The sequence below is a fragment of the Miscanthus floridulus genome, chromosome 3 (genome assembly GCF_019320115.1).
Source record: "Miscanthus floridulus cultivar M001 chromosome 3, ASM1932011v1, whole genome shotgun sequence".
In the NCBI taxonomy this organism is placed as follows: domain Eukaryota; kingdom Viridiplantae; phylum Streptophyta; class Magnoliopsida; order Poales; family Poaceae; genus Miscanthus; species Miscanthus floridulus.
Window position 1 is genome coordinate 98,341,457 of NC_089582.1, and position 27,321 is coordinate 98,368,777.

At 44.3% G+C, this 27,321-nt stretch overlaps 1 protein-coding gene across 1 annotated transcript; it reads left to right on the forward strand.

Moving 5' to 3' along the window:
- Nucleotides 1–1,521: 1,521 nt before the first annotated feature.
- On the forward strand, nucleotides 1,522–4,723 carry LOC136546229 (U-box domain-containing protein 12-like). The gene is made up of 3 exons (XM_066538193.1): nucleotides 1,522–2,159; nucleotides 2,272–3,229; nucleotides 4,217–4,723. Exons 1-2 carry the CDS (start codon nucleotides 1,594–1,596, stop codon nucleotides 3,188–3,190), a joined length of 1,485 nt encoding a protein of 494 aa, XP_066394290.1. The 5' UTR covers nucleotides 1,522–1,593; the 3' UTR covers nucleotides 3,191–3,229; nucleotides 4,217–4,723.
- Nucleotides 4,724–27,321: the final 22,598 nt, after the last annotated feature.

The following is a 27,321-nucleotide window of genomic DNA, read 5'->3' on the forward strand; positions in this document are numbered from 1 at the left end:
AAGTACTGAGAGGCCATCATAAATGAATTACCAACAAGTGCTGGCAGCACAAGAAATAGAGCCACGTTTAGTTGCGCCGAGTTGGCGCCGCCCGAAACACTGTAGCAACACTGTTGCTACAGTGTCGTTTTGTTTTTATTTGGTAATAATTGTCCAATTGTTGACTAATTAGACTCAAAACGTTCGTCTCGTAAAGTACAACCAAACTGTGCAATTAGTTTTTAATTTCGTCAATATTTAGTACTCCATACATGTACCGCAAGTTTGATGTGACGGGGAATCTTCTTTTTGCATAGTGCCAAATTCTGGAATTGGGATGAACTAAACACCCCCTAGATAAAACAAGCTATGGCAGCATGAGAAATAGATAAAACAATTAATTGGGAACAAGCAGGATCGGTATTGCAGGGTACTCCCTCCGTACTAAAAAATGAAGTCGTTTTAGATAAGGCTTGGGTCGAACATTGAGAATATAAATCATGAATAACTTTTAAGTTATTGAGTTTGAAAATGTGAAAACCATATGTATAGATTTGTGTGCTCTATAAGAAAATTGGAGTTTGTGTGCTCTCACAACTTCACCCTTTTTTCTCGAACAGAGTGCGTGGAACTAAAATCGTTTGGCTAAAAAACATGGAACAGAGCTAAAAAACATGGAACAGAGCAGTCCCAAACACCCTCTAAAAAGCAAAAAATCTCTATGATTAAAAGATAAATAAAGTTGTCATCAAAACTATATATAATCAACCTTGTTTTATAAGCTTCAGACCTGTTTCATCTTTTTATGTTTTAGTCATTCTTAGATACATGGAAACAGTTGAAAATCGCGGTTGTCGCACACCATTTAAAGATTTGACAAACCAGATCAACAAAGTTAACTACTGGTCCTTTTTTTATATATCAATGCTTTGTAATATAAATAAATGGTATTAATTAGTCTTTTTTTACTTTTACTTGCCGCCAATATCAACGCGTGCATCGACTCCCCTCCCTCAGCAAGTGTATTGCTACTCGCAACGTCTCCTGCTTGGGGAGACAACTCCATTGCAGATGAGCCGAGCGGCATGGAAGGAGATCGAACGCCGTGCGACTCTATTTCACGAATTTTGCTTTTATATTAAATTTTACTTTAATATCGGTATTTAATTTTATAATATTATTATTTTATTATGCGATCCATATATTTTTAATATAAAAATTTAGTTATCCCATAGCAACGCACCGACCCAAACCCAGTAACCATAGAATAAGCCCATCCATTGAAGCACGCCATTAAACAACCCATCCAGGTCCTCGTCTCAAATCTAACACCATTTATTACCCTTTATTTTTCTACTAAAATATTTAGCCTGTAGCCCTGTACCCTCCCAGCTGACCAACTGGCCCCACCGGCGCAGTCTCAGGCCCGCTAGCTGCTGCGTCCCTCTACGCCTACGCGCGTATAAAGCTCGCCCGCACAGCCGCGCCTTCCTCCGGACGCCAGTCTGCGAGCGCCGAGCGCAGCCAGGTGTCGCCCCCCCGCCCGCCCCGCCTCCCTCCGGCCAATGTGACTTGCAGACGAAGCTCGCTCGCTGCAGTGGCTGGCCGTGCTCGATGGTGGCAAGGTGCGCGCACGCCGACGCCGGCGGGTTGTTCCGCATCTGGCCGATCTTCTCCGCCGCCGCGCTGCGGAGGAAGGTGCTCGAGGTTCTCACGTGCGGCGGCGGTACCGGCGGCGATGGAGGAGGCGGTTCCTCCTGCCGTGGACGGACGGCGTACCGGTCGCCTCAGCGGATGCCGAGGCCGAGGCCGAGGCCGCGGTCGGACAGGCTCGCGGAGCTGCTCAGGGCCGAGGAGCCGTCCGAGTGCAGCGAAGAGGCTGAGGCCGAGGCGGCGGACGTCGCGGCTGCCAGGAAGGTGGAGGCGTTCGAGGAGCTGAAGGGCGTGGTCGGGGCGCTCCAGGACGGCGGCGGAGGCGGCGAAGGTTGCATGTCCCGCGTCGAGGCGGCCAAGGCCGTGCGGAGGAAGGCCAAGGACGACGCCGGCGCCAGGGAGATGCTCGCGATGGCCGGCGCCATCCCGCCGCTCGTCGCGATGCTCGACGAGGGAGGCGACGGCGGGGAGGATATCACGACCGCTGCGCTGTACGCGCTGCTCAACTTGGGCATCGGCAATGACACGTGAGTTTTTCTGCCTGCCTTGTGTTGTCTTCCTCTGTTTCGTGATCAGATCTGGCCGTCTGGGTGGGGGGGTTTGGTTTCTGATATGCAGAGCTGTTTGCATGATTGCCAGGAACAAGGCGGCGATCGTGCAAGCCGGCGCAGTCCACAAGATGCTCCGCATTGCGGACGGCGGCGGCGCGTCCGACGCGCTAACGGAGGCCGTGGTCGCCAACTTCCTCTGCCTCAGCGCACTCGACGCTAACAAGCCCGTCATCGGCGCGTCCGGCGCCGCGCCATTCCTCGTGCGCGCGTTCCAGTCCGCCGCGTGCTCCTCCACCGAGCAGGCGCGCCATGACGCGCTGCGCGCGCTCCTGAACCTCTCCATCGCGCCCGCCAACGCGCCGCACCTCCTGGCAGCCGGGCTCGCGCCGGCGCTGGTGGCTGCCGTGGGAGACGCCGCCCCCGTGACGGACCGCGCGCTCGCCGTGCTCTGCAACCTCGTGGCGGCCTGCCCCGAGGGCCGCCGCGCGGTGAGCCGCGCCCCCGACGCGGTGACGTCCCTCGTCGACGTGCTCAACTGGGCCGACGAGCCCGGGTGCCAGGAGAAGGTGGCCTACGTGCTCATGGTCCTGGCGCACCGGAGCTACGGGGACCGCGCGGCCATGGCCGAGGCCGCCGCCTCGTCCGCCCTCCTGGAGCTCATGCTCGTGGGCACGGCACTCGCGCAGAAGCGCGCGTCCAGGATCCTGGAGATCCTCCGCGCCGACAAGGGCAAGCAGGTCGCGGACGACGCCTCAGGCGTCGTGGCGACGGTGTCGGCGCCACAGGAGCGCAGGTGCCGCGGGGAGGAGTCGGTGGACGGGGAGTTCGACGACGCCGGCATGAGCGCCGAGAAGCGCGCCGTGCGGCAGCTGGTTCAGCAGAGCCTGCAGAGCAACATGCGGCGCATCGTCCGGCGCGCGCGGCTGCCGCAGGACTTCGCTCCGGCATCGACCGAGAACCTCAAGGCGCTCACTGCCTCCTCCACCTCCAAGAGCCTGCCGTTCTAGGAGACCATGCTAAGCCCCAAAGAGGCCAGAAAAACACAGGTAAAAAAAAGACAAGCTTATTCATCACCGTCCCTTCGCAGCTACACACGTCGCCAGCAACATTTGTTTTTCGTCTGGACCCTTAGTTGTAGCTAGTTGATCACTCAAACTACCATATCAACATCCAACACTGATCTTGCAGTTTGTCTGCCATTACAGTCGCTAACTGAATCATTGTCTCACAAAGGCTACTACTAAACAAGAAGCCTAATCAGCCATGGAAATTTCCACTTGTCACTAGCAAACATCATCTTGTTCGCTCGCTCGTATACGATGTTAGAACAGTATTTTTCTCTCATACCAAACCAGCAAGCAGTAAATAATTCACGATCATATTTCCACTAACCAACCAAGCACATTTTTAGATTTTCTCAGTTTCTTTAATCTTTGACCACTCCACCACAACCAATAAGTAAAACAACTACATGGGTCTAGCATTTTGGAACTGTCCTAAACTACAACATCAGGCATTTTCCACCTTGGAAACCGGTCTGCAAGAAGGTTAAGAAGCCTTCTTCTCCTTCCTGGCTTGGGTCGTCGTCAATCGCCACCCTTTACCTCGACCTCGAGCGCGAGACCACGGTCATTAACAGCTGCTTTGTTTGCTTTCTTGCAAAGCAAGCTCGAGCCCCAACAGTTCATTGTCGTCCCTACCCAAAAGCTCGAGACAGGTCATCATTGGCTCACTTTGGTCCGTTCGCTTCGTTGAAAACACAAGTTGAAATACTGTTTCAATTGATTTGTTGTGAGAGAAAAACACTGGCTAAAAAAAATAAGCTGAAAAAGACGAATTACAAGAGAAGCGAACTAGGCCTTTGTTGGTTTATCCTGCAAGTCACAGCTGATCCACTGTCATTACTCCTGTAAACCAGCTCTGGAATCCATGGAATTCTTTATTGTAGAGATTTTTCTATCTCCTGCTGAACTGTACTACTGCTTTTGATGCCGGGTCAGACAGTAAAAAACTCTCTGAATCTGTCTTTGCAGTGATGAGAAGAAGACTTTGCTGCCCTCTGCGCTGCATTCCGTTGTTGCATGCGTCGGAGACCGGGAATCTTTGGGTGCCTGAAGCGGGGTGATGAGAAAATGGGCTAATCTAATCACTTGTTTATGCGGCTGCTCGCTTGCTCGTCGCCCTTTTCTCGTGCCTGCTGATGGAACCCACGTGCACGGCCCGACCTGTTCAAATTCAGACGACAGACAAGAGCTGGCTTTGAGATGTTCTCCTAATCGCTTTCGCATTTTTTAATCGCTTCGATTGTTCTCTTTCGCTTTTGTATATGGGAATAGCTAGGTTAAGTAGTTTAGTCATACTACATCTAGTGGTCAGTGTGTCAGGGCTTGCTCTTTAAGTAGGTGTGTGCACATGTTCTTGTGTTGGAGAGTGTGGTAGGGTAGTGGAAAGTTTGAGGCGTTGTTTAGATTGTAAGTTTTTTCACTCTCTCTTCATTACATTAAATCTTTGGACATATGTATGGAGTATTAAATGTAGATAAAAAAATAACTAATTACTCAGTTTGATTGTAAATTACGAGACGAATCTTTTGAGCCTAGTTAGGTCATGATTGGACCATAATTGTTAAATACAAACGAAAGCGCTACAGTATCAAATACTGATTTCTAACCCCAATCTAAACAAGGCCTTAGAAGAACTGAAAGAGGATGTAGACTTTTTTTATATATTTATTAACTACTCCGTATGATGCTGGCTCATTCATGATTTCATCTTTGACCACCTGAATTTTCTACCTGATTTAGCTTTGGTAATGTTCGGAATTTACATTTTTAGGTTAAAGCATCAGATGGACCGCGATGGCGAGCTACATAAACACATCGGTCTACTAGAACCCAATTTATGCCAATGGGAGAGTACAATGCCCAACAGACAGATGTGTTACCAACGGTTACAACTTACAAGTTAAACTATGGTTCTTTGTATCAAATAGCCGACGCCGCATAGTATTCGTGACGAGTAATCTGAGGGTTAGACACGTTCACCAAATAGCCGACCGTGTTATAAAGACAAACATCTCTTTGGCAAACCATCGCCAACTTTTGTTGGTTGACCGTTGGCTTTGTATTGAATTCCCAATAGTTTAATCTTTGTCCAACAATATAACGTACTCTCTCTGCACATAAAAGAATAGATTCCTAAGAAAAAAAAATTGTGCACCAAAGAATCGACTTCTGAGGTAGGCACTCCACTAGCCCATTTAATGTTACCTCTTAGTTTCCATTGCATGCTTCATGCTTGGTTCCAGCCTTCTGCATACTATGGCCCTGTTTGGTTTCTACATACGCTTCTAAAATTCCTATCACATCGAATGTTTAGACATATGTATGTAGTATTAAATATAGACTAATTATAAAATTAATTACACAACTTGCGACTAATTTGTGAGACGGATCTTTTAAGCCTAATTAGTCCATGATTTGACACCGGTGTGCTACAATAAACATGTTCTAATGACAGATTAATTAGGCTTAAAAAATCGTCAGGCAAACTAGCCTCTATCTATGTAATTGGTTTTGTAATTAATATATATTTAATACTCTTTATTAGTATCTAAATATTTGATGTGACATGAATTTTAGAAACGACTAAAAAAATCAAACACCCCCTACTCACATGCCTGGTCCCCCACCTTCTGCTTTTATGGCAATTTGTTCGAGATGAGATAAAGAAAAGAGTTTAGAGACGACTCAAAAATTTTCGAAGGGTTTTTCTTTTGAAGTTTGTCAGTCAAAATTAGCCAACTTGAGTCATGAGTATAAATGAAATTGGTTTTTTATTTTCTTTAAGGAAATTAATGCAAGTCATAATCTAATTTCTATCTATTTGCATTATAGACAGAAATTCGAATCATTTTCTGGAGCCGTATGAGGAGAAAACCTCCTCTCCCTCCCGTCCCCAGACTGGACTCCCTCCTCTATTGGCCACACTCTTTCCCCTTCCTGCATGTCTCTCCCCACCACCACTCCAAGGCCGCAGCGACATTTAAGATTCTTGGCAACAGAACTGATGTCCACGATTTTACTAAGGCCTCGTTTAGATTGCGAAAAAATTTCAACCCGATAAATAGTATAATTTTCGTCTTATTTGACAAATATTGTCCAATCATGGATCAACTAGGCTCAAAAGATTCATCTCGTGATTTCCAACTAAACTGTGTAATTAGTTATTTTTTTACCTACATTTAATACTCCATGCAAGCGGCTAAAAATTGATGTGATGGAGAGAGAGTGAAAAAACTTGGAATTTGGATGGCATCTAAACAAGGCCTAAGGGTCGCATGGTATTTTCTCTAATTTGCTAATTTGTCAGGAACTGATTTTTTCAGAGACGGGAGGAGTAACTAACAGTTTAATCTGTGGTGGCTTTGGCTTCTTTACTTTTGGCACTGTAGCACCGCTTCCATGAGTGGCTTCACTGGCTTCTAGTTGACAAAATAGCTCAATGAAATTCGCTACCACAAGGAATTAAGGGTGTATTTGGCGCACAGAATCGGAATCAACGACCGTGCCAAACAGCATGTAGGTGAAACATAGCAGAAACGGTTCCAAGCGATTCTCTTTTTTCTGCCTACGAATGTGAAACTTGAAACATGGTTTCGCGGTGTATCGGTGCAGAAAGTGACCAACACGTAAATATTTGTAATTTTGCCATACGTTGTGATCGGATGTGGCCTAGCACTCAGCGACACATGGTTTATACTGGTTCAGGCAACGTGCCCTACGTCCAGTTTGAGTCGGTCGGTGACTTTATTCCTGAGCCCAGGTGCTCGAAGTTTGCTGTAGGGTTACAAACGAGAGGGAGAAAGATGGGAGGTGCAAAAGGTCCGGTCGAACTCCGGACTGAAGGGCCGAGAGTGACGGGAGCTCCCACATGCGCTAAGTATTCGAGCGTGTGCTCTGTGTAGCTTTAGAGTGTCTAAAGCTAACAGAGGGTGAATCGATCGTTGGTTGTTCGAATTGTTCGAGTCCTCCCTTGGAGAGTTGTCGATGGATCAATCCTCTTAGTTGGGAGAGAGTGCATCCCCTTTTATAGATGAAGGAGACGACCTTCCAAGAGAGAGAGAGAGAGTACGTATGCTACTAAGTCTTGTTGCCCACGCTGTCAGGTACAAGATGATGGTAGGTGCCCACAAAACTATTTATGTCGGATGTATGTGGGAGGTTTTACCGCATTCACCATGTATGGCAAATGACGGCGCCCACAACACTGTCGATGTCCAGAGGTATGTCGGGGGTTTTACTACATTCACCATGTATGGCAAATGACGGCGCCTAAAACACTGTCGATGCCCTGAGGCATGTGGGGGCTTTTACCGTGTTCGCTTGGTATGGGAATTGATGGCACCCACAACACTGTAGGGCAAACATCAGTGCTCACAACAGTGCTAGGGTTCTGACATGCCTAGAAAGTTGCAGGGCACCCTTCTGATATGTCCTGTCGGTACTGTCCTACAGGTGTATAGGGTACGATTTTTGCTATGGCGTTTGACTTGAGCGTCCTGCCTTACTTGCTTCGCCTGTTTCCTGGGTTCTCACTGAGCGGGCATCCCCGGTCGGTTGGTCCTAGTTGGAGAAGAGCTGTAAGCAGAGGTTCGCTGCATCCTCGATCGAAGAAGCGGGTCGGAGTCAGAAGCAAGCGACGTTCCTCCTTGGCCAGGCCTTCCGGTTAGAGAGGCAGAGCGAGCGCCGTTTCTCCTCGGCCAGGCCATCCGGTCGGAGAGGCCGGTGTAAGGTCGAGATGACGACTAGAGGGGGGTGAATAGTTATTTCTAAAATTTAATCACGCCGGCTAACCGAAACAAGTGCGGAATTAAAACTATCGGTATAGCCAAAACTACACCCCTCTATCTATGTTCTCTAGCACCTCGCTAAGATCCTAATTAAGCAACAAAGATGCTAGGCTAGCTAGAGCTTACCAAACCAATTCTAGGAGCAAGGTCACAGAAACCTATGTCACTAGTACTTCAAGCAATGAGAGAACTCCTACACATGCTAGTAAGCAAAAGCACAAAGCAACCTAAGCTCACTAGCAATGCTTAATAACAAGGCAACCAATGCTAAATTAGAGAGCGTAAATACTTAGCTACATAAACTAAGCAATGCGACTAATAAGGTTACACAAACTAAATTACCCACACAAGGGAGCTACTTCTATGCTATACAAGCAATAAGGTAACTAGTGAGCTACATAAGCTAACTAATTACAAGAGCAACTACAAAAGCACAATGTATATAAAAGTAATCATAAGCTTGTGTAAAGAGATTACAAACCAACAGGAAGAACAAGGTTGACACGGTGATTTTCTCCCGAGGTTCACGTGCTTGCCAACACGCTACGTCCCTGTTGTGTCGACTACTCACTTGGTGGTTCGGCGGCTAATTGGCATCACCCACCAAGCCCATACATCGGGCACCGTAAGAACCTACCCCAAAAGTGAGGGTAGTGTAACACCCCAGTGTTATGCCAGCATTTAGGCACTGCAAATCATGCATATTATGCATCATCAAGCATCCTAATCATAAATACCTAATCATGTAAATAATAATTGAAACCCTGCTTCGAAACATATGAAACATGCTTATGAAACGTAAATGTTGCATACACTTGTTTAGGGTTGTTTTTGCCCTAATCATGCTTGCTAGGTTAGTAGAACTTGTTTGGTTATGATTGTAAATCATCTAGAATTATTTAGCGTAATTTTTGGAGCAAAGTTTATATTGCAATTATTGCCAAATTCTGCTTTAAAAATAATTCTCTAAAATTAGGGTTTTGAGTTAAAATTGACTTTAATTTTATAATTCAAAATCTAGATAGAATTGGACTTTGGTCATAAAAGAAAAGATGTGGAGGATTAAATTCTAAGCAACTTTCATTATTGGTACATTTTCAAAAGATGTCATTTTCTTGCTCAAAATGATATTTGAAAGCTAGTATTTGAAAATTTCTTGAAAATATAATTGGAAAAAGGCTTTTCTCCTTTCACGGGTCGCCGCCTCGTTTCTCGGCCCACGGCCGAAGCTGGCCCGGTCTGTAGCAGCGCCCGCCTCCCGCGCCAGCCCACTTCGCCTCGGCCCAGCCCAGCCCCGCGCGTGTCTGGCTGCCTCCGCGCCACACCCATTCCCGCTCGCCGATCCGACCGCGGCAGAGCACGCCCGTCGGGTGGCGGCCATGCGTCGGCAACGCCCGCCGCAAGTCGCAGCCGGCCTGTGTCTGCTCCCACGCGCCCGCCTTCATCTGCCGAAGTCGCTGCGCTCCTCTCCACTCAGTCCCACCCGCTCCCTCGCTCTCCCGTGCTCGCCCCTCCTCTCGCCGTGGCAGAGCACAGCGCCACCGCAGCCCCGCCGGCCGAATTCACCGTCGGTGCTCCACCACGGCTAGCAATCAAGCGCCAGCAGCTCCGCCTCGCTCTCCGGCACTTGGTGCTCGCGATTGTGATGCTTTTGAGCCAAGGTAGAGCCATTTTGCAAGCTTCGCTGCCGTCGGCCATGGCGCTACCGTGCTCGGCCGCCGTGGAAGGCACCCTTCTTCCCCTCCTCCACCCTTCCTATTGGCCTGCTCACATTCACCAACTCCTTGCGAACCCCATGCGCTCGCCCTGACCCGGCCGACAATGGCCACCGACCCGCTGGCCGAGCCGTGCCGCCGCGACGTCTCGACGCCGGCGTGTCCCCTTCGCTTCGGCCGAGCTGGGCCAAGTTGCCGTGGGCTGAAGCCCCTGCTAGGCTGCCGCACTCCCCTTCACTCGGTCTGAGCAGGTCGAGTGTGGCCGTGGGCCAGCTGGTTCCCACAGGCCGGCCCAGTAGCAATAGGAGGTTTTCGTTTTTAGTTTTCTTTATTATTTGAAAAGAGAAATGATTTGGAAAATGTTTGGATACTCAAATTTGCTCCAAATCTGTTGAAATAAATTTTGTTAGGTTCCTTATCACCAGATCTACTTAGGAAAATTATTGCACGTCATTTTTGAGATACTTTTCTGTAGAACTTTATTTAATCATGGATATTGCTGATAACTTGAAAAATGTGTAGAAAAACCTATAAGCTTCAGAAAAATAAGATTTCCAAGTTTGTTAATCTTCTTATGTAATGTACTTCCTAGGAAAAATATGTGTCATGCATGTGCTGTAGAAAAATTTTGAGGTGTAGTTCAAGTACCTTTAATGGCTGATTTTTGTTATTTTTGCTAGAGAGCAAACTTTGTATAAAACATGCATGTAATAATTTTTGTACAGTGATTGTATGCTATGAAGATCATAGGAAAAATACTAACTCTGTTGTTTGACACTTTTCATAGTACAAAGTATTTTCATGTTCATAATCATGCCATAGCTTGTTATTTTTGTGTAGGCTAATCCACTCATTCAAATATCATGAAAATCTGATAGTAGACTACTTAGGGTAGTACTGTGCTATGGTAATTTTCTAAGATTTTTCTAAGCAATAAAAATAGATGTTACTATTCAAACCTATTATTAATTAGGGTTTAATCAAGTGTTGCTTTATGTGTGATTAAGGAATTAGTAAAGCTTTGGTGTATCTTTGAAGCATTTAATAAGATGTGTTGACTTAGCATATTAGTAGTAGAAGAGAATGCAGTAGATGACATGTGCTTGTAGCATATGTTCTTGGATGATGTAAACTACCTTGCGTTCAATCATATCCATTGTATTCATCTCATCCGATGCACCGATTGTATAAGCACTTACGCACATTGCATCATACAGGATCGCAAACCGAGAACCCAGTCATCATACCCGAGGAGCCCAAGGAGCAGCTCGAAGTGCAGCCGCAGGAAGTGCCCGAAGCCGACGAGGAGGACGTTGAGGAACTTCCGGAGTGCCCCGATCACCGCCCGAGCTCCTTCGAGAGAGGCAAGCCCCGGAGCATTTTCTCCTAGTTTGCAATTATTAATTAAATGCTTTACTTTAATTGATGCATTACGTTTAGGAGTTGTTTACAACCGTTGCTGCATTATACCTTGTCTACCTTTGTTATACTATATCCTTGTTACCCTGGTATCCGCAGTCGAGTTAATGCTTAGCTGGCTTAGACCGGTAGAAGTCGAGTGATTTCCGGTCACCTGCGAGCTATAGGTGGTTACCTGGATCTGCTTGGATGACTATGAAGTCATGGTATAACTAACTGTTAAATGAAGTTGAGACCGGACGGAGACTTACAGAGTTTTGGACTGTAGTGCTTTCCATCTGTGTCGATTAAGGACCGACCGGTGTTGGGCCTCGAGTCATGTTGAATGCATGCCTTACATTTAGCTGGCCGGATAAAGTACCTTTTCGACCGTGAAGCTGGGAGATTATTCGGGCCAAGTAGATTGCCCGTAGCGCACTGTGCCGGAGCAGGTGTGGTAGGACACGGGGGCGAGATAATAAGACCAAAGTGCAGTCGGTCGGCCCCTGGGTACATGTGGTTCCTAGTAAACTCGAGATTCCTAGATAGTTGACTTGGTGATCAATATCTCACTTTAGCGGGTGAGTGAGGTTTGTGTAAGGAATAAATCACCAGCTGGTTAGGAATCGATTCGAATCACCATCGCTCCTGGATAGTGAGCACTTGACTTGAGTTACTTCATCGTAGTAATATTAATGGAACACTTGGATAGTTATAATGCATATGACAATATGGAAGTGGTTAATGATCATTGGTTATCATTATTGGCTTAATCACATGTTTGCTCTAGTATAGGTGCAAATCTAGTCGACAGGTTATAATTAATTAACTTGGCAATAAAGTCTTTAGAAAGGTTTTTGAAATGCTAAAAATGCTTTCTTTGTAAATGAGTCAGCTACCCTACTATAAAGCCCTTCATAATCCTTGGTGTCACTTATTTTCGGTTATATCGGGTAAGTCTAGCTGAGTACCTTCTTGTACTCAGGGTTTTATTTCCACTTGTTGTAGATGGGCAGATGTATTACGGCTACTGTATCAACTACCTTTATCCTGCGATGGGTGATGCTTAGGACCATGGGCATAGTCATTCCTTACGTCTCATCTGATGCTTTTGTTGGAGATGATCATTAGCTGACACTGTATTTGAACTCCGTGTGAGTGTGTGTGGTTGAACAAATGGCTTCCGCTACTTTTATTCGAACTTGTTTTGTAATAAATATGTTTAAACTCTGATGTATCTGAGATGCAAACTTTTATGTAATATGTGATGGTGATCGCTAAACTTATTACGATCTTGGCTGGAATGGAAGTTGGTTTAAAATCCTTTGTGATTTCACGGACTACCGGGTTATATGGGCTTAAGTTTCCTAAATCGTCTACTCTGGCGGATGATTTTCTTACGTAATTTCGTATAATTGGTCGGTTCTGTTACAGCTGACATCAGAGCATGGTTTAGCGTGTTACTATTCACAAGTGTATTTAAAACAAAAAGGCATTTGAAAAACATGATTTCCAAACTATAAAGTATGCCAGTGGTCATATCCTTTATGCCCAGTTAAGGACTTTAGGTGGCTTAATTAAGTACTGACTTAGGGTTCTTGCATCATATTTCTCTTTCGTCGCTCATACAGCGTGCTATTGTATGAGTGCCACTTGTTTGAGTGGTAGTGTATGGATCAATTACCTCTACGCCTCGGTAAGTGTGAGTTGTGAGAGCATGATCAGATACACCGCTGATCTAGGGTGAATGCTTATATGATGCTGGAGTAATTACATGTTCTACGCATGTTTTACAAAGGTATCTCATATGTGGGTCTTCCGTCTGTTGAGGCGATGCCGTCAATAGGACGATGGTTTGGGTAGTTATTGCCGTTGTACACGTATCTAGGGATTCGTGTAGAGCGTGTAGATAAAATTTACTGTTTTTATGCATTCATTGGGAATTGGGGTGAAATGAATCTTCTGCAGGTACATAACAACGCTATCGTGTAGAACGTATTAGCTACGTATTTGAGAGATCGTTGTATGCCACCGAATTTGTCGCTAGAAATTATTTATTTCATAAGTTTGAGAGAACGTACGGCACGTACATACATCATATTACTTGTGCATTTCATTCATGTCATGCATTCCTCCCCTTATAAATTGATTATCTCATTTTGATAAAAGTTGTATCATCTAAAATATGTTTCCACGGGGTAATAAAAGAACTTTTGCTATAGATGGCCTGCACGATGCAGACCGCCCATAAGTCCACCGGAGGAAGAGCACCTCGACGTCCGTTGGCCCTGAGGGAGCACCGCACCACGGACACCTTCTTGAGCGAGTTTGGCATGCCGACCTTGCTTTGGAGAGTGCTCCATGATGTGGGGTACCTAGAGGGTCAAGAGCCGGTGTACTCTTGGAATGAGAGCCAGTTAGCAGAGGATGGACTTGCAGTGGTAGAGATCACGGTTCCTGCTCTCGGTGATGCTCTAGATTGGGATGGTTGGCACTTAGAGTTTGAGGGTCGCACTCCTGCTGAGGGTGCAGAGGGAGCAGCCTTCCGTGTCATCAGGGATATCATGAGTAGATTTCCCAGTGAGCTTGTAGCAGCTTTAGCTGGCACCTTTCCTAGGGATGATCCTCATGATGCCATTTGGGTTCAGCCTCAGGGAAGCGCCTTGGTCAGAGGTCCAGCTAAGGGACAGGCTAGCGACAACCATTCTATGAGTGCTATGTTCACCGCCATCAGAGCGTATGATGGTCTTGAGAGTACCTACTGGACTTTGACTAGCTTACGTTGTCAGGATAAGCTCAAGGGGAGAAAGCAGAAGAAGAGATAGGCACATGCTATAGCTAGTTTGCAGGAGCAGTTAGCTGATATGAACTTACAGCGGAACCAGGTGGTTGAGAGAGGTGATAGAGCTATGCAGCGGGTGCATACGTTGACTCAAGCCAACAACGATGCAGATCACATGATTGGACAGTTGGTTTAGAAAAGGAATGAAGCCTGGGATGAGAGGGACCTTCTGCTATAGAGGGTCGATGAGCTAGAGGAGTACAATGGCAACCTGCACGAGGAGTTTCACGCGCTCTACAATGGGGTTGGCCCATATGCTCCACCAGACGCCGCTAGCATGGACATCGACGACGACAATGAGGACGAGCCTGTAGTTTCACCTGGGGGCAATGGTGACGTCTCTGATCCCGACGATGGCCCCAAGGAGTAGGCTAGTTGCCTTGTGCTAGTATCTAGGTCCTGTCGTGATGACCTTTCTTTTGTTGGCATGTAACCTAATGTGTTTTGCTTCGAACTTATGAGACTTGGCATGTGGTTGGAACTTGATTAAGAATGCGATATCTGAACGCATAAAAGTCCAGTGTATGTATGCTGGCAATTTGGTTGTATAGACGTGATGTTTGCTGTTGAAGTAATTTGATTAAGTGATGTTGTTTTAATTGGGATACGATTGTTGTACCTCTATTTTATTATATGAATTTATTCTCTCCAGTAAATTCAGTACGGCATAATTTTTCCTTTACTCGCAATTATTATAACTTCACTCAATCATTACTTGTTGCTGAAATATGCAGATGACAAACACTCGCCGTACCACGTATGAGGCCGCTGAGACCGGTGCTAACGGTGCGGGGACCAGTGGTGGTGGTGGAAACCACGGCAACAACAATGAGCCTCCCCATGAACCGCATTTGCCACCTCCTCCCCCGTTTACCCCCGAGATGTTCCTTGCACTGTTGCTCAAGAGTCAGCGCAACATGGAACAACCCAAAAAAACATGGAGGATTTTCTACGTACCATCGCCAACAACGTTCAACGCGGTAACAATCAGGGTGGTGGCATTGGAGTGAACCAATATAGCAGCTTCAAAGATTTTATGGACACCAGGCCACCAATATTCATGGAAGCAATAGAGCCACTCGATGCTGAGGAATGGATCAACACTATGGAAGATAAATTCCGTGTGTTGAGGATGACTGAGGTATTGAAAATAGAGTATGCTGCACATCAGTTGCAAGGACCAGCGGGAATGTGGTGAAAGCACCATCGCACCATTTTCTCTCTAAATGCTCAGATTTCATGGAGAGAGTTTGCTGAGGCCTTCCATGGAGTTTATATTCCACCCGGGCTGACCGAAATGAAGTTGGGAGAGTTCTTGGCGTTGAATCAGGGCACCAAGACCGTGACGCAATATTTGCATGCCTTCAACAACTTGTGTCGTTATGCTCCCGACATGGTGGACATCGATGCTAAGAGAATAGCCAGTTTCAAGAGAGGACTCAATCCAAAAATGATGAAGCATGTGGGTACCAACAACCGTGTCAGATTCAATGACTTCATCAGTGACTGTCTAAAGCAGGAAAAGAACAATAACACCAGCACCGCAGCCAAGACACGCAAGAGAGCCCTTGATGGTGGTCCGTCCCAAGCTAGAGCACCTATGGGAGGTCGTCCTCCATATCGCCCATCAGCACCTAGCGCTAGGTTCAGGCCACCACAGCAGAGAAGTTAGAATTTTCATGGACCCTAGAAGCCTTACAAGATGGCAGTATAGCCCAACAAGGCAGCCGCAACTGCGGTACAAGGCAGTTCCAAGGGAGCTATGGGATCTGCTGGGACAGTGAGGGGACCCTGCTATAACTGTGATCAACCCAGCCACTTCTCGAGGTTTTGTCCGTATCCACCCAAGACGAAGCAGTAGACTTATAATGCTAGAGTGCATAGTACGACTGTGGATGAAATTCCTGAGGGAGACCCCGTCACTGCTGGTAAGTTTCCTATCAATGAAAACCCTATAGTTGTTCTATTTGATTTTGGATCATCACATTCTTTTATGAGTCAAGCATTTGCACAGAAACATAAACAACTATGCACAGAATTGGGTTATGGTTACCGTATAAGTTCAGCAGGGGCTGATATTTTGACCAACCGGATGGTTCGAGGGGAACCCTTGAATTAGGTAGTAGGAAGTTCTGAGTGAACTTGATAGTTATGCCTGGACTAGTTTTGGATGTCATTATAGGGATGAATTGGATGAAGGATTGGGGAGCAGTCATAGATACTGGAAGTCGAGTACTTACCCTTAAGGATCCCTTGGGTGAGGGTACTTTCCAAGTACCATTGCCTCGAAGAACAGACCTTATAAGTGTGACCTATGCTATGGTAGTCATTCCTATTCATCAGATTCCAATAGTGTGTGAGTTTCCGAATGTATTCCCGGATGAGCTACCTGGTCTTTCGCCGGATAGGGAGATTGAGTTTGGAATTAAATTAATCCCCAGAATAGCTTCGATTTCAAGGAGACCCTATCGGATGCCTCCAGATGAATTAGCTGAGCTAAAGAAGCAACTAGAAGACTTATCGAAAAAGGGGTTTATCCGACCAAGCAAGTCTGAATGGGGATGTCCTGCCTTGTTTGTGAAGAAGAAGAAAGAGGGCACATTGAGAATGTGCGTAGATTACAGGCCACTTAACGCTGTAACCATCAAGAATAAGTATCCCTTGCCTCATATTGATGTTCTGTTTGACTAGTTAGCCAAGGCTAAGGTGTTCTCAAAAATAGATTTGAGATCCGGTTATCATCAGATCAAGATTAGGCCACAAGATATACCGAAAACTGCATTTTCCACTAGATACGGGTTGTATGAGTATCTTGTCATGTCCTTTGGCTTGACAAATGCTCCTACATACTTTATGTTTTTGATGAATATAGTTTTCATGCCAGAATTGGATAAGTTTGTGGTGGTGTTCATCGATGACATTCTGGTGTACTCCGAGAACAAGAAGGATCATGAAGAGCATCTGAGAATTGTCTTGACCAGACTTAGAGACCATAAGCTGTATGCTAAGTTTAGCAAATGTGAATTCTGGTTGAAGAAAGTTCCTTTCCTTGGTCACATTCTGTCAGAAAATGGAGTTTCAGTCGATCCAAGTAAGGTACAAGAGGTTATGAATTGGAAAGCACCGACTACAATTCCTGAGATTAGAAGTTTCTTAGGACTCGCTGGTTACTACCGTCGCTTTATACCAGACTTCTCGAAGATTGCCAAACCTATGACAAGTCTGCTATAGAAGGATCACAAGTTTGTGTGGACAGAGGAGTGTGAAGCAGCTTTCCACACTTTGTGGAAACTATTGACCACTGCTCCTATTCTAGCACAACCAGATATCGAGAAACCATTTGATGTGTTTTGTGATGCATCAAAAACTAGATTGGGCTGTGTTCTTATGCAAGAAAGGAGAGTCATTGCTTATGCTTCACGTCAATTGAGAAAGCACGAGGTCAACTATCCAACACATGATCTTGAACTTGCTGCAGTTGTGCATGCCCTAAAAATTTGGAGACATTATCTACTTGGTAATGTGTGCAATATTTTCACGGATCACAAGAGTCTTAAGTACATCTTTACCCAACCAGAGCTAAACATGAGACAGCGCAAATGGTTGGAATTGATCAAAGATTACAACTTGAATGTGCAATATCATCCTAGAAAAGCCAATGTAGTGGTAGATGCTTTGAGCAGAAAGTCATATTACTTGAATGTGCAACCATTACTTGAAGATGGGTTCGATCTGATGCATCCTGCTATGTTACATAGTATTTAGATTAGTTGCTCTTTGGAAAGTAAGATAATAGAGGGCCAGAAAACCGAGAAGGGAATATTCCACATCAAAGAGAAAATAAAAGAAAAGCCGTCTCAACACTTTAAAGTGGATGAACAGGGCGTGTTGTGGTTTGACGACCGTCTTGTGGTTCCCAAGGATCGAGAGCTTAGGAATAAACTCATGGATGAAGCTCACCTTTCTAAGCTATCTATCCATCCGGGAAGTAGTAAGATGTATTAAGAACTAAGACCTCGTTATTGGTGGACCAAAATGAAGAAAGAAATTACAGCATATGTTGCCAGATGTGACACATGTTGTAGAGTGAAAGCTATTCATATGAAACCTGCCGGTATGTTGCAACCCTTGTCAGTCCCTAGTTGGAAATGGGACGATATAAGCATGGATTTTATCTTGGGTTTGCCCACTACTCAAAAGGGACATGATTCGATTTGGGTAATTGTGGACCGTCTTACCAAGACCGCTCATTTCTTGCCTATCAAAATAGAATATCGACCACCTCAATATGCCGAGAAGTATATCGCAGAAATTGTGAGGTTACATGGTATACCAAAGACCATAGTATCTGATAGAGGCTCACAGTTCACGGCTCACTTTTGAGAACATTTACACAAAGGCTTAGGAACTAGTTTGATTCGTAGTACTGCTTATCATCCTCAAACAGATGGTCAGACTGAATGAGTGAATGCTGTTTTGGAGGATATGTTAAGAGCCTACGTATTGTCTTCTAAGGGATCATGGGAGTCATGGTTACCATTAGCTGAGTTTTCTTATAATAATAGTTATCAAGAAAGCATCAAGATGGCTCCATTCGAAGCTTTGTATGGCAGAAAAGGTAGAACACCATTGAATTGGGTTGAGCCTGGAGATAGAAGGTATTATGGCATTGACTTTGTAGAAGAAGCCAAGAAGAAAGTTCATATTATTTAGCAAAATATGAAGGCGGCTCAATCGCATCAGAAAAGTTATGCAGACAGAAGAAGGAGACCTCTTATGTTTGAAGTTGGTGACTATGTTTATCTGAAGGTCACGCCAATGAAGAAGAAAAGGTTTGGAGTTCGAAGAAAGCTTGCCGCGAGATTCGTAGGACCATACAAGATCTTGGAAAAAAGAGGTCTAGTAGCTTATAAGTTAGAGTTACCTGAGACAATGAGTACCATCTTCCTAGTTTTCCATGTATCACATCTCAAGAAATGTTTGCGTGTTCCGGAGGAAAGAATAGAACCTCGAGGCATCCAACTCAAATTAGATTTGATGTATCGTGAGCAACCAGTCCGTGTGTTAGACACTAAAGAACATGCTACTCGAAATAGTATGGTGAAAACATACAAGATACAGTGGGATTATCATGATGAGGGAGATGCAACTTGGGAAACGGGAGAATATCTACAAAAAGCTTATGAAGATTTTTATAACAAATGGTTCGTAACCCAAATCTCGGGATGAGATTTTTATAAGGGGGGAGGGCTGTAACACCCCGGTGTTATGCCAGCATTTAGGCACTGCAAATCATGCATATTATGCATCATCAAGCATCCTAATCATAAATACCTAATCGTGTAAATAATAATTGAAACCTTGCTTCGAAACATACGAAACATGCTTGTGAAACGTAAATGTTGCATACACTTGTTTAGGGTTGTTTTTGCCCAAATCATGCTTGCTAGGTTAGTAGAACTTGTTTGGTTATGATTGTAAATCATCTAGAATTATTTAGCACAATTTTTGGAGCAAAGTTTGTATTGCAATTATTGCTAAATTCTGCTTTAAAAATAATTCTCCAAAATTAGGGTTTTGAGTTAAAATTGACTTTAATTTTATAATTCAAAATCTAGATAGAATTGGACTTTGGTCATAAAAGAAAAGATGTAGAGGATTAAATTCTAAGCAACTTTCATTTTTGGTACATTTTTCAAAAGATGTCATTTTCTTGCTCAAAATGATATTTGAAAGCTAGTATTTGAAAATTTCTTGAAAATATAATTTGAAAAAGGCTTTTCTCCTTTCACAGGCCGCCGCCTCGTTTCTCGGCCCATGGCCGAAGTCGGCCCGGTCTGCAGCAGCGCCCGCCTCCCGCGCCAGCCCACTTCGCCTCGGCCTAGCCCAGCCCCGCGCGTGTCTGGCTGCCTCCGCGCCGCGCCTAGTCCCGCTCACCGTTCCGACTACGGTAGAGCACGCCCGCCGGGTGGCGGCCATGCGCCGGCAATGCCCGCCGCGCGTCGCAGCCGGCCTGCGTCTGCTCTCACATGCCCGCCTTCATCTGCCGAAGTCGTTGCGCTCCTCTCCACTCAATCCCGCCCACTCCCTCGCTCTCCCGTGCTCGCCCCTCCTCTCGCCACGGCAGAGCACAGCGCCACCGCAGCCCCGCCGGCCGAATTCACCGTCGGTGCTCCACCACGGCCAGCAATCAAGCGCCAGCAGCTCCGCCTCGCTCTTCAGCACTTGGTGCTCGCGGTTGTGACGCTTTTGAGCCAAGGTAGAGCTATTTTGCAAGCTTCGCTGCCGTCGGCCATGGCGCCGCCGTGCTCGGCCGCCGTGGAAGGCACCCTTCTTCCCCTCCTCCACCCTTCCTATTGGCATGCTCGCATTCACCAACTCCTTGCGAACCCTATGTGCTCGCCCGCTTGCCCTGACCCGGCCGACAATGGCCGCCGGCCTGCTGGCCGAGCCACGCCGCCGCGACGTCTCGACGCCAGCGTGTCCCCTTCGCTTCGGCCGAGCTGGGCCAAGTTGCCGTGGGCCGAAGCCCCTGCCAAGCCGCCACACTCCCCTTCGCTCGGTCTAAGCAGGCCGAGTGTGGCCGTGGGCTAGCTGGTTCCCACGGGCCGGCCCAGTAGCAATAGGAGGTTTTTGTTTTTAGTTTTCTTTATTATTTGAAAAGAGAAATGATTTGAAAAATGTTTGGATACTCAAATTTGCTCCAAATCTATTGAAATAAATTTGCTAGGTTCCTTATCACCAGATCTACTTGGGAAAATTATTGCACATCATTTTTGAGATACTTTTCTATAGAACTTTATTTAATCATGGATATTGCTGATAACTTGAAAAATGTGTAGAAAAACCTATAAGCTTCAGAAAAATATGATTTCCAAGTTTGTTAATCTTCTTATGTAATGTACTTCCTAGGAAAAATATGTGTCATGCATGTGCTGTAGAAAAATTTTGAGGTGTAGTTCAAGTACCTTTAATGGCTGATTTTTGTTATTTTTGCTAGAGAGCAAACTTTGTATAAAACATGCATGTGATAATTTTTGTACAATGATTGTATGCTATGAAGATCATAGGAAAAATACTAACTCTATTGTTTGACACTTTTCACAGTACAAAGTATTTTCATGTTCATAATTATGCCATAGCTTGTTATTTTTGTATAGGCTAATCCACTCATTCAAATACCATGAAAATCTGATTGTAGACTACTTAGGGTAGTACTATGCTATGGTAATTTTCTAAGATTTTTCTAAGCAATAAAAATGGATGTTACTATTCAAACCTATTATTAATTAGGGTTTAATCAAGTGTTGCTTTATGTGTGATTAAGGAATTAGAAAAGCTTTGGTGTATCTTTGAAGCATTTAATAAGATGTGTTGACTTAGCATATTAGTAGTAGAAGAGAATGCAGTAGATGACATGTGCTTGTAGCATATGTTCTTGGATGATGTTAACTACCTTGCATTCAAGCATATCCATTGTATTCATCTCATCCGATGCACCGATTATATAAGCACTTATGCACATTGCATCATACAGGATCGCAAACCGAGAACCCAGTCGTCATACCCGAGGAGCCCGAGGAGCAGCTCGAAGTGCAGCCGCAGGAAGTGCCCGAAGCCGACGAGGAGGACGTTGAGGAACTTCCGGAGTGCCCCGATCACCGCCCGAGCTCCTTCGAGAGAGGCAAGCCCCGGAGCATTTTCTCCCAGTTTGCAATTATTAATTAAATGCTTTACTTTAATTGATGCATTACATTCAGGAGTTGTTTGCAACCGTTGCTGCATTATACCTTGTCTACCTTTGTTATACTATATCCTTGTTACCCTGGTATCCACAGTCGAGTTAATGCTTAGCTGGCTTAGACTGGTAGAAGTCGGGTGATTTCCTGTCACCTACGAGCTATAGGTGGTTACCTAGATCTGCTTGGATGACTATGAAGTCATGGTATAACTAAGTGTTAAATGAAGTTGAGATCGGACGAAGACTTACAGAGTTTTGGACTGTAGTGCTTTCTGTATGTGTCGATTAAGGACCGGCCGTTGTTGGGCCTCGAGTCATGTTGAACGCATGCCTTACATTTAGCTGGTCGGATAAAGTACCTTCCGACCGTGAAGCTGGGAGATTATTCGGGCCGAGTAGATTGCCTGCAGCGCACTGTGCCGGAGCAGGTGTGGTAGGACACGGGGGCGAGATGATAAGACCAAAGTGCAGTCGGTCAGCCCCCGGGTACATGTGGTTCCTGGCAAACTCGAGATTCCTAGATAGTTGACTCGGTGATCAATATCTCACTTTAGCGGGTGAGTGAAGTTTGTGTAAGTAATAAATCACCAGCTGGTTAGGAATCGATTCAAATCGCCATCGCTCCTGGATAGTGAGCACTTGACTTGAGTTACTTCATCGTAGTAATGTTAATGGAACACTTGGACAGTTATAATGCATATGACAATATGGAAGTGGTTAATGATCATTGGTTATCATTATTGGCTTAATCACATGTTTGCTCTAGTATAGGTGCAAATCTAGTCAACATGTTATAATTAATTAACTTGGCAATAAAGTCTTTAGAAAGGTTTTTGAAATGCTAAAAATGCTTTCTTTGTAAATGAGTCAGCTACGCTACTATAAAGCCCTTCATAATCCTTGGTGTCACTTATTTTTGGTTATGTCGGGTAAGTCTAGCTGAGTATCTTCTCATGCTCAGGGTTTTATTCCCACTTGTTGCAGATGGGTAGATGTATTACGGCTACTGTATCAACTACCTTTATCCTGCGATGGGTGATGCTTAGGACCATGGGTATAGTCATTCCTTATGTCTCGTCTGATGCTTTTGTTGGAGATGATCATTAGCTGGCACTGTATTTGAACTCCGTGTGAGTGTGTGTGGTTGAACAAATGGCTTCCGCTACTTTTATTCAAACTTGTTTTGTAATAACTATGTTTAAACTCTGATGTATCTGAGATGCAAACTTTTATGTAATATGTGATGGTGGCCGCTAAACTTATTACGATCTTGGCTGGAATGGAAGTTGGTTTGAAATCCTTCGTGATTTCACGGACTACCGGGTTATACGGGCTTAAGTTTGCTAAATCGTTTGCTCTAGCGGATGATTTTCTTACTTAATTTCGTATAATTGGTTGGTTCTGTTATAGGTAGCTCAATGACATGCTCAACTAGAGTTGCTCTTCGTGGCTCCAACGGAGAGAGCACAATGACCCTCACAAAGCTCTTCTCCGGAGTGCCGCACAAGCTTCTTATGGGCTTCGATGGAGACCACCACCAAGCCATCTAGGAGATGGCAACCTCCAAGAGTAACAAACACCACCGGCTTGCAACTCGATCACCTAGTGCCACTCGATGCAACCTCACGATGCAATCGCACTAGAATCACTCTCTCACACAATCAGATGATCACTATAAGCATATGTGAGATGGAGGGCTCCCAAGCACTCTCAAGCATGGACACAAAGTCCCCCGAGGTGCTCCACACCAGCCATGGCTGAGACACCCTTCTATTTATAGCCCCACGGGCTAAACTAGCCGTTACCCCTTCACTAGGCAAAACTCGGGGTGACTGGACGCGCCGGTCAAAACGACCGGACGTAGGACCTCAACGTCCGGTCAACGGATGCTCGCGACGTGTCGCATCCGTTCAAACACGGTCGCTCGATCTCAACGGTCAAGTGATGACCGAACGCGCTGCTCAAAGTGACCGGACGCAGGACCCCAGCGTCTGGTCGTTTCCAGTAAGGTTCCAATCGTGACTGGACGCGTCTGATCGGTCATGATCGGACGCAGCATCAGCGTCCGGTCCTTCTCCAACTTCTCTGCGTCGCCTACGTCATCGTACGTCAGCCAGCGGACGTACCCTGCCAGCGTCCGGTCACTTTCAGCGCTAGCGTCCGATCGAAGATCGATGCCTACGCGGTCTCTGCTGCCACTGACCGGACGCAGGACCCTAGCGTCTGGTCACCACGTGACTAGCATCCGGTCCACTCCTGTGAGACCCTGTCTTTTCTGTATAGGGCACCGGTGGCACCGTCAGACTATCCGCACTCTACGGGCGGACACTCTGCCGGTGGAGTTTCGAACCCTTCTCGCCTCCGTTGCATCGCTGAGTTGATCCATATCAACTCTAACTTTATCTCCTTTATAAATGTGCCAACACCACCAGCTTGACGCAATGGTCAAGTTGAGCCTACACCCTTCCTGTGCAAGGACATCAATCGACTGAGAGTCCAACAATGTTCCAACCAAACCTGACAGCCTTTTCTTGAGTACCACCTTATATTAGAATGGTTTAACTGCAATTTATATTTTTTCATTTATTTCTAACATCTATATGCGCTAACTAATTCAACTCATTAGATTGAATTCAACGTGTACCTAAACAAGAAATTTTTATTTGTATTAAGTTGTAGCCAATTCACGGTAATATAATTAAATTTGCACTAATGAAATGCTGATTCATAGTAACATGGTTATATGTCTTTGCTTTTGTTATTGATCAATATTTGGTATTAAACCTTTCATATGTAATATTATAACATTATAAATTAAGTTGAGAATACCATATTTGAATTTAATTAAATATTATATTAGTGACCTTATCTTTGATGAGTTCCAATACACTGTAGCAAGCATTGATATATTCTTAGTCTTTTATCCTTGAAAACATGTAAGATGAACACAAGAGGGTATTGCTTGAAAATAAGTAAAAAAAAATTCAAAAAAAAACATTGAAACTTGAACTCAAGACAAATATATCCCAACAACATAGTTTAAAGAATAGGCTAGTGTTACTGATTTCATCATGGTTTAGGGTAGAAGGCTTAATACAATATATACATATATGGAACCTTATTAAAAAATGAAACCAAGTGGACATGGAGGAAGCTAGTGGCAGATCAAATGGCTCGTCATTGGAGACAAATAAAAGAACGTGACATGGTAATTATAGTATGACAATTATAGGGGTTGACTCGGTATTATGATATCGTTTCCAACATTTCAATTTTTATCAAAATATAAAAGTTCTCATTTTGAGATGTTAGCATAGCCGTATTTTACCCTTTTTCATTAGATATTTTGATAAAAATAGAGAAATCATGTACCAGTCGCTTTTGGATTCAGTATTACAGTATCACTTTCGACTATTTTCATCCCTATAGATTAGATGCTAAGCTTGTTTGGTTAGCCCTCACGAAAACTTTATTAGAACCAGATCGGAGTAGCGGTCCGACCGGTAAAAGACTGAACCAGAGACAACTATAGTTGTTTGGTTTGCTTTGCTTCAAAGACCGTCCATGCAGTTGGACCCTGGATAAAACCAGTTGAACCTATGAAACCATGAACAGACCGGTTCCATTTGAACTAGCTGTTTTTTTCCATATATACGAGCTCCAAATTAGGTAAATAATATGTCTATTTTGATTATTTTGACGAGCTATTTACAATGACGCACTTCATTTTAGCATTTAATATTGTTTTACAACGATAAATATTTGAATTAAGTCTTTTTTAAATTATAAATGCTCTATATATTATCTTTTCATGTGTATTTTTGGCATAACCTGTAAAACAACCGTAGAGCACTAGAACTTGTGGAACTTATTAAATTAAGACCCATCTTGCTATGATGCATTATGAAACGTCGTCATTTTATTATATTTTGGTGATCATATTATTTGAGTACCTTTTGTAGACTTGTGGCTAGATTAGTGGATTTTAGGTTTACATGAGTGTTCCCTACAGTTACATAATTTTTTACATTTTGGAAAAGGCTGAGGTTAAACTTTTGAAGTGATTACTATTAATAACTTTTAAAATATTTGTTTGAAGACAATAAGATAGCATACATAAATTATAGATTTAAAAAGGACTTTAATAAATCTGTATTATTATTAAACTTTTAATATATTATATAATCCAAAGCCAACTTTTGTATATGAAGTCATGAAGTCGGAAAATATGTGGTATATATAAATGTTTGTGGTGGGTATAATGGTTACTTTTAACTTTTTTTCTCCCATCCACTCCTAAAATTATTATTTTGAATATAATACTCACCCTGTTGGGTTAATGGTTTCTATAAGCTAGCTGAAGCTGATAAGTTCAAGCGTGTCTAAGAGCTAATTGTTACAATAAATAGTGCTATATATTAAAGACAACATTGAGTAATATGCATCGGCAAATATCAACATTGAAAAATATCCTACAACAAATTTACTCTTTTTTTTTAGGAAACCAATGACCATCCGTCCATCCTGCTTGAACCACCAGCCAGTAACCGTCATCACTCCGGCGTAGGCTTTGGTGTCTGCTCCCTCTCTCTCTCTCTCTCTAGCTCATAAGGAACATCTATTCGGCTGCTGATTAATAGTGATACCATTCACAGAACGATGAACTCATCTAGAATTGCCAGTGCACTGTTTACGAGCAGAAGACGACACATGCACACTGCACACACTGGTGACCCATGCTCGTTCACAGCTCCGAGGCCCGGTTTAGTTGGGTGAAATTTAGGAATTTGGCTACTGTAGCACTTTCGTTTTTATTTGGCAATTATTATTCAATCATGGACTAATTAGGCTCAAAACGTTCGTCTCGCGATTTTCAACCAAACTGTGTAATTAATTTTTTTCGTCTACATTTAATGTTCCATGCACGTATCGTAAGATTCGATGTGATGACTACTGTAGTATTTTTTAGGAAAATTTTTTTGAGCTAAACGTGGCCTGAGTAGTGTTCATCATGTGGCGGATGTGGGTGGTTTCGGATAATTGATTGAAGGGGTAGGTGATCGGATAGCATCAGCCTTGACGGGGACCAGATGTGCCACCAGAGAGAAGATGCTGAGTAATAATGTATCGCCCAGCCGCGGTCTCCATTTCCTATGCCGAACTGTCACTCATATGGTCCTCCGACCAGATTGACGCTCCATTAGTGTAAGTTTTATTTCTTATTATTTTTAGCCAAAGACTTTTTTTAATCAAACATTCGATATCAACGATTTTTGCAATGTGGGCATGTGGCAAAGAACTACTGGAAAGAAAGATGAAAAAAGCTTCATCTAGACGGAGCCATGTGTGTACTCTTAGTTTGTATGCATTACTGCATTAGCAAAAGAAGTAAAGAAACAATTCATTGTATAGGTTAGTTCAATCAGTTGACCAAATGACATTTTTTTTATGTGGCACTGTTTTGAATGAAACACAAAGGACTTGTTCGCTTCTCTTATAATACGTATTCTTTAGCTTGTTTTTTTTTTCAGTCGGAACAATATTTTTCTCTCACAACAAATCAGCCGGAATAGTGTTTCGACTTGTTTTTT